The 13,607-nt window shown below is 39.9% G+C and overlaps 2 protein-coding genes across 6 annotated transcripts in view; both read left to right on the forward strand.

Annotated features, from left to right (window-relative positions):
* The first annotated feature begins 7,908 nt into the window (after positions 1-7,908).
* Positions 7,909-8,877, forward strand: saa (serum amyloid A). The gene is made up of 4 exons (XM_069174520.1): positions 7,909-8,006; positions 8,133-8,232; positions 8,343-8,481; positions 8,670-8,877. The coding sequence occupies exons 2-4, from the start codon at positions 8,145-8,147 to the stop codon at positions 8,806-8,808; spliced, it is 366 nt and encodes a 121-aa protein (XP_069030621.1). The 5' UTR covers positions 7,909-8,006; positions 8,133-8,144; the 3' UTR covers positions 8,809-8,877.
* Positions 8,878-11,613: 2,736 nt separating this feature from the next.
* The window catches only part of apba2b (amyloid beta (A4) precursor protein-binding, family A, member 2b), a 59,305-nt gene continuing 57,311 nt past the window's right edge, over positions 11,614-13,607 (forward strand). Inside the window, exon 1 of one of the 5 annotated variants that reach the window (XM_069174514.1) lies at positions 11,614-11,941. The gene's annotated coding sequence lies outside the window, so the exon portion shown is untranslated. Of the gene's footprint in view, positions 11,942-12,024; positions 12,125-13,607 lie in introns of those variants that run through there. The other 4 variants (XM_069174517.1, XM_069174518.1, XM_069174519.1 and 1 more) reach the window with 4 other exon arrangements.

The raw sequence follows: 13,607 nt of genomic DNA on the forward strand, positions 1-13,607 counted from the left end.
GATAACAGTGGTCATTCTGACAGACAGACGATTTTTATCAGGAGAAATCTGATGCTTCTCCGTGAGATGAAAAGCAGGTAAAAACAAAGATGTAGAGAAATCACACGAATAACTGTTTTCACAGTCAGTCCTGATCCTCTTCACACCGGTACTCCGGTGGGATGAATGGGCTTCATGTGAGAATGCTTTTACGCACGACCCACCTGGAGAAGTTGTAGTTTTATCGTTTTCTCACGTGTTGAGCCTTTAGCTTTTCATTAGGGTCAGGGTCATGAGCAGTCTGTGCGCTTTCTTTATTATCATCATGCCATTACAGCCAATAGGCCTGTACGGTCGATGAGGTGCATTTACTCACGATTCACGTTCGCCCGGAGTCACGCGTGTAACATGGCTCACTGGCGGTCTCTAGCGTTTCACGTCAATCAGTGGCGGTCATCTGAGTACTGTTGATGCTGATAGGTGAACTCAGTCCTCCCGTCCTCGGCTGTTACATATTCAATAGGGTCACACTTGTTAATCTTAATACATTTGTTTACCTTTGACTAATATAACTAAACATACAAAGGGCATATTGTTTCTTACTAGCAATGAAACGACCACCGGTGGGAAACATGAACAAAAACAGATTCATTTATGAATGACGATGATTAGAATATATATCTCAGAGAGTTGAGAATGACAAGCAAGTACCAACAAACGCATTCCCATTTGTTTGACTTTGGATTGTGGTTATGTCGTAAATACACAAACTGGCTCAAAATAATTTCTATAAATTGAGATGGAAATTCTTCTCCATCTCATCGAGTGAGTGGCTGTTTTAGTGGTTCTTTTTTTTTTGTAACAGACCCCAAAACATTACGCAAGTGTCTGTGGCTTGATACTGGTAATTTGGGTGAACCAGCCCTTTTCTTCTTCAGTAAGGTCTTGTACATTCAAAGGTAGCTCTTCCATCTAGCTTAATGAAAATAAAGGGCCGGTTTATTGTCAACTGAGTACTGTAATTATTGCAATAAAATCTTAACTCATTCATTATTTCAATCGACACATCTACTGTATGTCTGGGAGAGATTCATCCTTTTGGCAATTCCTGCGGTTTCTTAATTTTTCCTATTGATGGGTTATTTTGGGGAGTTTTTACAAAGGATCTCAGTAGAAGCTGTAAAATGTGTTTTATACTGCTTTGATGACAATTTGTAAAATTGGGCTACAAAAACATTAATATAACTTGATTTATTTGTTGTTATAAAATTGCATCGTAAATAACTTACCAAATAAAACCTGGAATATGACACAAAGCTTTAATCTTATTTATATTGTAACGGCCTTCTTCTTGCCACAAATGCACTGAATCACAGGGAGCACAGCTTTGGTTAAACATGCATGAACCTATTTTTGCCCAAACTTCTTTCATATGTCTTTGATAAAGCACAATGTCAACTTTTTTTGGACAAACAATAAAAGATTATCTCAGGGAAAGAAATCGTTTTTAAATTTTCCACATGTAACAGTGCTTTATCTTAAATAGCTCAGTGCTCTGCTGTGTTGAGTCTCAGCTTTGTCTCTTTGTTCTTCCACTCCGATTTCTGTCCGACACCTCTCGTGATAGCATCTCTGACATCTTGTGTGATTTCTGTGCATCTGTGTAAAGCAGATAGTGTTCTGGTTTAGCCCCTGCTGGTTCTGCTTTATGGCGAGTTTGTAATACATTTAATCCATTGAATACTCAGTCCATCCATTCCCGAAAGAAATGACGCTCCCTGTGTTTATCAGACATGAGACACAAACAGCTTTTCCTGATCTAAACTTCTCATTGCATCAGTTTCCTTCCTCACCCTCACACCCTCACTTTTTCTTGCACCATCTTTGTGATGAATATTTATCAGCCTGTCACTGTTCACTCTTCTTTGAACTCAAAACAACACATTCATAACACAACTCGAGCCATCCTTTAATCCCTCAGGGGTTTTCAGTGACGTTGTGTAATTTCCCCACAAAGGTACCCTCAGTCGGTGAGATGCTGTTTTTTTTTTTTAAACAATAAAACAAAGATTCATGAGCATTCAGTTTCCAAATAAATTTAAACCCATTACATCACAAGCAACAACTTTGTTTTTCGAAGCATTAAAGCAGTACAGCTAAGAAGTCTTGGGAATATTGCCACAGCATATTTATCTCCAATAAGTCAAATGACAAATTTGAGCTACACAACAAATGGGTGGGCCAACAAATAAGAAAGCAGACAGTGGAATCAAAAAACATTTACACCTTTTCACTTTCTACACACTTTATTGTAGGTTTCATTTTAAATGGATAAAACTCAAATCTTTTCCCATCAATCCACACCAGGTGTAAATTGTTAGTAGTATTTTGACCTTTTCGCTGTGGTACCTCCAGGGGAAGTTTGCCTTAATTATCATGGGATGAGTCTAGCATATTAGAGAGTACATGCAATAGATTGATAACCACCTGTGTATACAGTGTAATGTCTCACAATGCACTGTGCAGATCACAATAATTGTGAAAAAAAAAAACGATGTTTGGAAACACCAGGACTCTCCTAGAGTTGACTGACAGGCCAAATTGAACAACTGAGTAAGCAGGGCTTTGGTCAGGGACGTGACCCAACAGTCACATTAACAGAGCTTCAGATGTCCTCTGTAGAGTTGGAGAATCTGTCAAAAGGAAGAAGCACTCCATTAATTAGGCCTTCATGGCAGAGTATCGAGATGGACGTCACTCTTGAGTAAAAGAGATATGATAGCCTGCCCAGTTTGTCAAATGCCTTTTAAAGGACTCTGAGAGCAAGAGGACAAAGAGTCTCTGGTCTCAGGGAGAACTAAAGTAAGGGCGTATGCAGTCACAGAGAGGTCCTGGAGGAAGACCTGCTTCAGAGTGCACACTGGCTGAGGCTGGGGTGACGGTTAACCTTCTGAAGCACACAGCCAAGACAACGCTGGAGTGGCTTTAATACATCTCTGACTGTCCTCGAGTGGCCCAGCCCAAGCCCAGTCTGTGCTGAGAGCAGCTACAAAGGACTGAACTAAGGATCTGAATACTTTTGTAAATGAGAGATTTCAGTTTATTAATTGAATAACTTTATAAGAAAGTTTTCACTTTGTGATTTTGCGTTATTGTGTGTAGATTGATAGGTGTTGGAGTGGGCATCGTCTGCAGTAGGGAGAGATGATGGGAGTGGTTCAGGAAACGGTTCCTGGGAGGAAGGTAATTAGCACAGGTGCTTGGTGTTAACTGATTACTCTCTCCCTATGTATCAGCAGTAGTGGACTGGGACAGATTGATCACACTGAAACCAGAGTGGACCAAAAGGCTACAGGAGTCCAGTAGAAGTGGGCCTGGTTACACAGTGTGTGCTCTGAGCCGGGCAAAATTAAGAGCTATTTGTGTTTGTTTATGGTGCATGTGTGAGCTGCCTTACATTATTAAAGTCTACTGTGTGTAACCTGATCAAGTGTTGTTTGTGCCGGGGACCAATGGTAGCAGCTTCACCTGCTACAATGGGAAAAATGGTGATTCTACCCACCTGAAATCAGACAAACATCATTTCCCATCCGCTACTTGGAGGGTTACTGTTTTTCCCATTAATGAACTGCATGTCAGAGCCAGAAACAACAACCACACAACCTTTGACCTGTGTTTCTCAGAGAACCACTTCCATTTAACTATATGGAGGTCAACTGGCAGAAGTATTGATGTCCTGAAATGCTCAAGAGATCCTGAGCAGCCTACAAAATCCCCTCTTCTTTAAAAAAAAAAAAAAAGCATCAGAGTTACAGTAACTGCAGGTTTATAGACTGCTGCTTAATAATGTGGGTAAAAAATGTGCAAGTCAGTCCAATGTACTGTAAAAAAAAAAAAAAAAAAAGTCTATTTCTGCAGACACTTTGTGAATAAGGCAGTAAAGATCTGATGGTGGACATTCTGACAGTGGTAAGAATATATACTCCTAATTTTGAAGTAAATAGAATCAGCTAAACAGTAGAAGAAACATCTTCTCTCTTTTTTTGCAACAGTGAAGTGAACTGTTTGGTTGTAGTATAATAAGTAATCAAAACTGCAAGCAATGATATGTGGGCCCTCGCACACTGCACGTTGGGGATCCAGCAGGTCAGGGCTCCAGCGGGTCGGGGCTCCCCGACTTGCAGCACTTGCAGAAATGTAATTACATACATTTCTGTCACGGCGAAACATCAAACTTAGCCGCATCACCCTGCCCATACTATATACTATATACTCTATACTATATACTATGTACTATATACTCTATACGAGGGGTCTTCAACATTTTTCAGGCCAATGACCCCAAACTGATAGAGAGATGGAGCAAGGACCCCCTGTTGAAGACCTTTGCTCTATACTCTATACAAAAAGGAATTTTGTGTCAATTTTTGGACAAAAGTATGACTTTTTTTTTTTTTAATCATATTTTGGACAACATGCTTTGGATGACTTTATCACTTTTTGGAGCATGACCTTTTTCTGAACTGACATGCATGCCCCTCGTTGCCTCAAGTTACTTCTCACTGTGAGGCAACTGCTCTAAGTGAAAAAAAAAAAGTATCTTTTTGTTTGAGTTTTGTATTGTTGTTGACCTTTGGTTTGGTAGTATTGGCAGTATTTGTTCTGCACATACAAACCCATACCTGTGTGGCTTATCCTTAGAGGGACTCGCCCTCTGTGAACCATGTGGCTTACCCTTAGAGGGATTTGCTCTCCTTGAACCGTGTGGCTTATTAAGGGGACTTGCCCTCCGTAAACCATGAACCATGTGTGATACCTGAGCGGGACCCGAACCCGTGTCTTCATGAGGTCGTTTCCAGCTGGGGGTCGGCATTGTAGACTGCTGGACTATCTTTGGCGCTGGATAACGAGTCGTGGCAGGCGCCACGGCGACGCCCATTGACAAAGTCAAACAAACTGCTCAATATATCATCAACCACATGTTTAGGCTATTCTGACCCGACTTTAGGTTCATGTGATCAACCAGCTCCACGGAGCATTTGAAAGTATGAAAAGTGTCATTTCCAGTTGCCCCCAGGGGGCGCTATGACAATGACTGAATATTACCATACAGATGTGTTCAGGGCGAGACTGTTATCAGGGATGTAACGTTTGAGGAAGATCGGAATATGTACATAAAAGTTACAGCAACTTGTAGTTTCATGGTGAGACGCTCAAAATGGCCACCACGCTACGGGCACACCCATCGATGAAAACGAATTCTTTTGATAACTTTTAATCCCAAACATGTTAAGAGTTACTGACTCAATTTCAAGTCGGTCCAACAAAATCTCTAGGAGGAGTTTGTTGAAGTACAACGTGTGAATCGCCAAAAATGGCGACTAAATTCATGCTGTTGAGTTGACGTAATGATGCAATGTAACTTTTTTGTACTTCTAGGTGTGATACACCTGTCCACCGGATTTCATGCACGTAGGTAAATGTAGCTACCGGGGCATCTGTTTAGGGGGCGCTAGCGAGCCATGTGGCCACGCCCACTCACGACTCTACTAGAATATGAAATTTTTCACCGGGAGAGACGGGTGTATCAACTTTCATGAGTTTTTGAATATAATAAAGCCTCCAAAAAGGCAATTCATTTGTGTGAAGAATAAGGAACGAGAAAAATAATTCCTTGGATAACAATAGGGCATTCGCACCTTCGGTGCTCGGGCCCTAATAAAAATTACATTCACTGTATGTGAAATATATGGCTGAAAATTATATCTTTAAATAGAAAGGAAATTTAAATTCATGCCTATTGCTTTACTGCAGAGCTGTGGTCTACAACACTAATTTGCTTGTGTGGTACTATCTCTAAAATTTGAAGAGTTTAACAATTCCCCTCCGGCAGTAAGGTGATATGGGTCAACAAAATGTTTTGTGTATGATTTAGTGGCACCTAGTAGTGAGGTTGCAACCAACTGAACATCCCTGCCCTCAGCCTCCCGTTTTAGGAGTATAAGAGAATCTACAGTGGCCACAAAAATCTGAAACATGATGCACTCCTTGGAGGAAGACCTGCTCCCTGTGTAGATATGAAGGGCTCATTCTAAGGTAACGAAAACAACAGTTCTTACTTTCTGGGGATTATAGTTGAATGAAAACACAAGTATCAATGTTAAATTCTATTTCAGCCAAAATATCCTCCTAAATCCTACACACTGGAACTTTGTGTTTGTGGTGACTGTGACAACAATTCCTTCCTAGACAGTGCCCTGGGGTTAAACAAAGTTGGGTTTTGAAGGTCACAATGAATATGTTTGTATTGAATTGCCAGAGGTTTGTCCAATTATTTTGCAAGCTGGCCAAAAAGCTACAAGTACCCTGAGAAAGTTTTTATGCCTCTATGCCCCTCGGGCATAATATCTTGGTTTATCTGTCCTATTTTTGTGACAGTGATGTCTCAGGAACCCTTGAAGGATTTTTTTTTTTTTTTCAATATCATTGTACATTTGTGTAACATAGGTATACATATGTCATTTTGTTACTTCGTAAGTCCCTCTTTCAAATTGTATTTAATTAGGTGTTTTTCACAAATTGTATTTTTGTTAGTTTCGAAGTTGGCGCTGTTAATAATACTGTAATATTGAGGTCCATCAGCACTATCTCTTTACTCTCATCTGTTAGTTTGGAGGTGAAGCACTGCACAAATTTTCCAAACAAAATGTTTTTGTCTGTAATTAGAGCCTATAACACATTTTGTATTAAATTAAAAAACAAATTAGTTTTTTTAATTACTTTTGTTGCAAAGTTAGAATGACTAATGGAAAATAATCTTTCATTACATGCAACAAATTTCATTATTTGTTTACCTGAAACTTGCTTTTTGTCCCCGCAGTTGCACAATTGTCCTTTCTCTCTGACTGACCGTAAACTTGACTGGGGCTTTCCATCATTTCATCAAAACAGAATATGGCATCAGTAGAGTCCCCACTGTTAAGGTATTGTGTGATCTGTGAAGACCTACTCAAAACTCTGCACGGACTGCAAGGTCAAAGATTAAGGTTATTGTGAAGCTCCCAAGACACATTTGTGGCCATAATTCAAGAATCCATGTGGTGATTATGACAAAACTGGACACGCATGTCTAATGGAATAAAAATGATGACGTGATGGCGTTTCGTATTAAAAAGGTAAAAGTTCCACTTTAGAGCAGCATCATAATATTCGGACTATTGTGACCCCTCACGTAATAATCAAAATGTTGATCCCAGTGTGAGCACCAGAGCTCATCATAGTGTCCAAAACTACATGCCTTGCAGCTAGAAAACCAATCGCCACACTCTGCTTTGACAAAGTTCCAGCAAACCAAAGAGGGAATTAAACAACCCGAAGCATGATTGATGGCGCTTATACTAAAGTTACCGGACCAAACTTACAAGTTAGATACTCCGCAACCGTATCTGAAAGTGAACTACTAACACTGCAATTCTTGGTCTCTACTTAAACCATATATATGTATATTATGAATAAACATTCATCCAAGTTTATCAGATACTATAAAGATAAGCACCAAGGTTTTTTTTTATATTTTTTATTTCTAGCCATATTATTTGTAAAACTGCTAACCCACAAATGAACCAAAACAGATGCAAGGGTAAATTAAAACTTATCTTGTTTTAAATTTAAAAAAAATAATAATAATCTGAAATCACTATTGTTGTATAGAAATTTAAAAAGGTAAAGTTGTATAGTTAAAATGACCAATGAAAACAGATCTTTCATGACATGCAACAAAAAATATTTTTGTTTCCATGAAATTTACGTCCTGGGCTTTTTCAGGGCCTGCATTTGCACAACTGGGCAATGACCCCTAGTATGTTTGCCTAATATTCAATATATTTCGCCATCCTTATCAACCGGGCTTTTCCATCATTTAGAAATCCTACTACCAGGCTTGTTTCAGAACAGAATATAAGATCAGTTGAGTCCCCACTGTTAAGCTATAAGGTGATCAACTTGCTCGAAACTGCATCAACGGCAAAGTAAGTTTAAATTTTCATTTGGTATTCGAAGCATAGGAATATAATAAGTACAATTGCATGCTTTTGTTTTTGAATGTTTAAATGTGACGACCAAACTGTATTTTTGCTTCCATGTTTTCCTTTCAGAAATCCATAACTATGAAGATGCTCTTGGCAGGCCTTGTTCTGATTCTAATCGTGGAAACCAATGCCCAGTGGTACAAGTTTCCTGTTGAAGCTGCTCAAGGTTAGAAGCAAGACTTTTTGCCACACATCCAGGATGATGATAATGGCATGTTTGGTCTTTCTGAATACTTTCATTTTTAATTAAACACTCTCTGTTGTTCTTCTGATCAGGAGCTTATGATATGGGGCGAGCCTACCTGGACATGAGGGAAGCCAACTGGAAAAACTCTGACAAATACTTTCATGCCAGAGGAAACTCTGATGCTGCGGGTAGAGGAGCAGGAGGCAGATGGGCTGCTGAGGTTATCAGGTGACGAGTAAATATTAATATTCGCACTATCGGTTGAACTAATCATGTATTTATTTTTTTATTACGTCCCTCTCACCTTTATGATTTATGACCTTGGGCCTTTTACAGCAATTTCTAAGTAGGGTTTTGAGAAGTACCCGTTTTGCCGTCTGCTCAGGCTTCGAGTCACAGTCTTTTTTCCATTACAGTGATGGCAGAGAGTGGGTGCAGCAAAAAATGGGTCACGGTGCCGGGGACTCTGAAGCTGACCAGGCAGCTAATCGTCACGGACGAGAAGGAGGAGATCTCAGCATTTACAGGCCACAAGGTCTTCCTGAAAAATATTGAGGCTGTCCTGCCTCTTAACCACCAGCAACCCCCTTGAATAAAAAGAGAATCTGTGTTCTCATATGAATAGCCTGATTTAACACTTTTTTGTATTTTCCCACATCAGAAACTACGTGTAGACCATATTAAACTTTACAAAACTTAAACTCCCTGATTATAACACATCTGATCTAACAAGTTAAATCTTTGAAAAGGAGATAAAAATAGAGATGCCACTAAAGTGCAAGAGCCGTATACATTCATTAACAACAGTACTAAAAAGTCCCATATCTGTTTCATTCCAAATAGTCTAATATAATTTACAATACCAGTTCTTCACATTATTTCAACTCCCAGACAAGAAAAGTTGCAGAGGATTTGTTTTCAAAAGATATTTTAAACTATTTTAGTTATCTATTTGACTGTTTTTAATTCATCTTAATGCTTTCTTAAAAAAAATAAAAAATTGTGTATTGCTTTTATATTTTTTCTAAAGCAATAGAGAGAGCGAAAGAAAGAAAGAAACTCACCTTACCTTACAAACACAATGCAGCAGTCATGATTAAATTAATAGGCCTATTTATTTTCTCTGTCTCTTTAGCATAATTGGCTTAAATAATAGATATCACGTTAAAAAGTGTTGGTGAAATAATGTGGCTTATACAAAAAGACAAGTCTAAATAATAGTCCATCTGTAATAGCACTTTTGGTGGTCGATTCAGGTGCAATGTTACACCATGGCCACTCGATGGCGGTGCTGGCCTCGGCCTGAAATCTGGTGGTGAAGCGCTTTAGGTTAGGTTGGGTAGTTACTTTATTAATCCCCGAGCGGAATTTTTTTTTTTTTTAGACAGAATCATCCTTATTGTGTGATTCAAGTGTAGTTGAATTAACACAACAACAAAAGCAAATTTTTGTCTCATGGGTGATACAATAAAGCTCAAGGCAGAGACATTGTGATCTCGTGTGGTTGATTGTAACACAAAGAAAATGACTGACGAGTAAAACAAAACCAAAAATGAACACGTCATTCCAGAAACAGAAGAAGAAATAAACTGTGAAAATTGTCTTCTTATGGAAAGACACATTGTATACAATATATATATATATATATATCTGCTGTATTGGGGGCAACTGAGAAATGTAAGATGGATATCTAATAACCTGCTGCATAGATGTCACCAATGTCAGCGTATCTATCGGGTAGATGATGGTGAAAGTAGTCCCACCTTAACAGTTGTGCAGCAGTAAAGAAAATGTTCTTCAATTTTAGTCTTTTCATACCAACACAGTCCTTAGAAAGCGCATGTGTGTTGGAGCATAAGGTGGACTGCAAATAAAAATACTGGAGGCTAAAAGGGTGGCAGGAGGTGAGATGGCAGTCAAGGTTGCCATCTTGTAGATGTAAATAATTATTATAATCATTTATCAAGATGTGAATTGTTTTCTTAATCGATTAGCTGTTTTGTTTTCTTAAATGTCAGAAAATAGCAAGTAAATCATTAAGTATTACATTCTGAATTTCTCCAGCAAAAAAAAATGTACTAGGAGATATGGTGTAATCAGGCAGCTGGGAATTGGAAAAGTTCCCATTCGATAACCTCCGAATTCCCGGTCGAGAGCGTTCACATGACAACAACAAAGAGTCAACATGGATGGCAGCCCCCAAGAAATCAGCTGCCTATATGCAGAAAAGTGACAAACAACCATGTCATCACCCATGTAGACCATCACAGGGGCGAAATAGGATCATTAACATTTTGTACATGTCATTCTAGCAGATAACGTTTAAAACAGACAGCAAACTAATTGCAACAAAGTAAGAGCCATGTGGGAGGGCTGTTACCACTTATGGTTGTCTGTCAATATACCAGCAGCTTAATTAGTATTGTTTAACTGACAATATCTTGCTCTAATTAGTATGACCTAAATTAACCACGAAGTGCTCCCAGCAAACATACTTCTTCCTTTCAACACAGGCATTGCCACGTGGAGTGAGGTCAGACCTTCTTCTCCAGCTCTCGAAAACCTCAGACTCTCCTTATGGGAAGTTCCCAGTTCGATGGGCATTCAGGTGATTTCTCCCACTCGGATTTGGGAACTTTCCCACAAACCAGTTCCTTATGAACGCACCAGTATTACTGACGTTCACAACGTAAAGCCATTCATTCAATGGTACAACCATTTCAATTATCTGAGTAACAGGACACGGTCACAAACCGAGGATATGGCTTGACCTTGTATTATATAAAACACTGGAAGGCTTTTAATTTGAAAACAATACAGGAAGTCTTCATTTGCCAGACTAATGGTCACTTTAACATCTGGAGTTCATGGTGAACAGTTGACAACAAGATTGCATTGTCTGATTCAAAATTTGATGGTAGTGTAAATTCAACAAGAATTAGACATTTTTGGTATCCATAATTCTCATACTTACAGTATTTTGGAGTTAAACTGGATTGTATCCGGAGGAAGTTCTCCGTGTGTCCTTTTAGAGCCAGGCCGACATTACTGTAAGGCTAATGTGATTTTACTTCGACGAGCCGCCGACAGAGAAAAGCAGGTCCGGACAGACCGGTAACAGGTGAGCGTAACGTAGTGCATCATGGGTAATGTAGTTTATTTATGAATCGCCCAGATGACCTTAAATGAAGAGGGAAGAAAAGACGGCAGGCTACTATGTGAGAAATTAAGAGTTCAAAAATCGCTATTTGGAAGTGCCAGCCCTTTGAAGACCGGTCATAATGTACAATGACGTTATTTTATTTTATTTTTTTCAGTTTTTGTTTATGCAGCGGACAGCGGGCTCTGTTGTTGCTGTAAAACGCCTTGCAGCTGAACGGTTGGGTTGGTTGTTGAATCCCCCGGATGTCTGTTCCCAGTCGTTACTGTGGTAACGAATGACTCCTTGTCCAAGTAACGGTCGGGCTCGCGCTGCTCGGGTGGGGTAGCTCGCTCGGTGCATTCACCGGCCAGACGACTGCAGTGGGCTCGTCTCGTGTTATACTCGTTCCGGGGCGCCGTCGTCAGGCGCTTGTGCTCCGTACGCTTTCTGTCGGCGAAACACACACTGAGTGATGCTCGACCAGCCTGCTCCATCCTTCACAGATCTGCAAGGGAGGTGACTCAATCAGCATATGCCATTCTCCAGGTAAGACATGGTATTATTGTAATTATAATACAACACAGTTAATCATCGCCCCCCATCGAACCATCGAGCTTGTGGTCGTGCTCCTCCTCCTCCTCCGAGGCATCCGGAGGACGGTGGACGGATGCTGCTGATCGCTCAGCCTGTGGATTTGTCCTCAGCAGCATCAGTGGTAACAACAGGGCGGTGAGCTTTGGCCGAAAGCCTTTTTTTTCTTTCAGAAGTCCTGTGTGTAATTCAGACCGCGTGTTTTCACGTGGACTCAGTTCAAAGGCTCGGGCTGCCTTTGGAAGTCAGATCACACCTAATGCAACAATTCTCGGTGATTCATCCACACGCAGCCCAGTCTACGCCTAAAATGATCGATTATAGTTATATAGCGAATAGGCCTTTAGTTTTTCTTGAGGTAGGGAGGTCATTGATTTTTAGCTGCCCTTAATGGTCCACATCTTTTCCAGCGTCGTTTCATTAAATGGCACCTCAGGCGCGTGCGGGCTTCTCCGAGGTCTCTTCTGTGGAAATGACTCATTCAACCATGAAATGTGCTTATTTCGTTCAAAATATCACCCCGCACTTGTCCAACAATTGAATGACAGAGTACTGAGTTAGCAAAAGTTAAAAAGTTGAAAACAGTGATACTTTCTGGCATTTTCACCTTAATATCCTCTGCTTGAAATCAAGTTGTCAAGATGTAAACACTGTGTGAGGTGTTTGTGTGAAGCCTGTCATTTAGTGGAGGATTTGTGTATCTCTTAGTCCCAGCCACAGGGGAGGACAGTTGCTGACAGGCGTAGTGTCTGGCTGTCCATTGTTCTGAGGGAGCAGTGGACAGGCTCACAGGGTCTGCTTTGTATCACCCAGTGTTGTGTCCTTATAGCGTCTTTCCTCATGCAGTCATGCAGAATGCATTTCAGTAGCCATCTTCCACTTGTCTGACATCCCTTTCGGCTGTCTAATGTTTACAGCGCAAGTCTTGTGTTGTTTGATTCTCTCACAGCAGCAGTAATGTTGATGCCTGCCCACTGTGCTGTCTATAGAACAATAAGCTGCATAAAGGTAACACCAATTATGTATAGGGTTTTCTATGATACAGTGCGGTTTAAAGACTAGAGAATTCAAATCAATAGTTGGCTATGTTTGCAATGATTCATTATAGTAAGTTACTGACATTAAATAGACACATTACAGACTTTTACACCTGATTATAGACAAGCTACTACAAACCCCACCCTGTCTCCAAAAAAAAAACACACAACTTATCTCAAATAACCATTTCACTAATTTGAATTTGTGTTGTTAGCCTAGTAGTGAGTAGACATCAGTGTGTGGCATATTGCATCGTTCGTAATAATATTGGTCGAATTTGAACTTGATTTAAAAAAAAAAAAATCATAAGATAATTGCAGTATTCTGAGTTGGTGATTTGATGACGTCATACTTTTGTACAGCGAAACAGAATGACGTGCGTTACACGCTTTACAGCAACAACATGCTCCACGATGGAGGAGTTGGCTCTAAAAATGGGAGCAACTTCAGTAGTGTGGAAGTGCTTTGGTTATGAAAAATCAGCTGTACAACAAACCATGCTTATGTTATTTTTTTATTAATATTTATGCTGACATACCGTATGAAGCTGTAACATGTATTGGTTGCACTTGTAGGTTCTTGA

Source organism: Embiotoca jacksoni, unplaced genomic scaffold, assembly GCF_022577435.1.
Source record: "Embiotoca jacksoni isolate LCO1_2020_lvr unplaced genomic scaffold, fEmbJac1.0.p SCAF_6, whole genome shotgun sequence".
Taxonomy (NCBI): Eukaryota; Metazoa; Chordata; class Actinopteri; family Embiotocidae; genus Embiotoca; species Embiotoca jacksoni.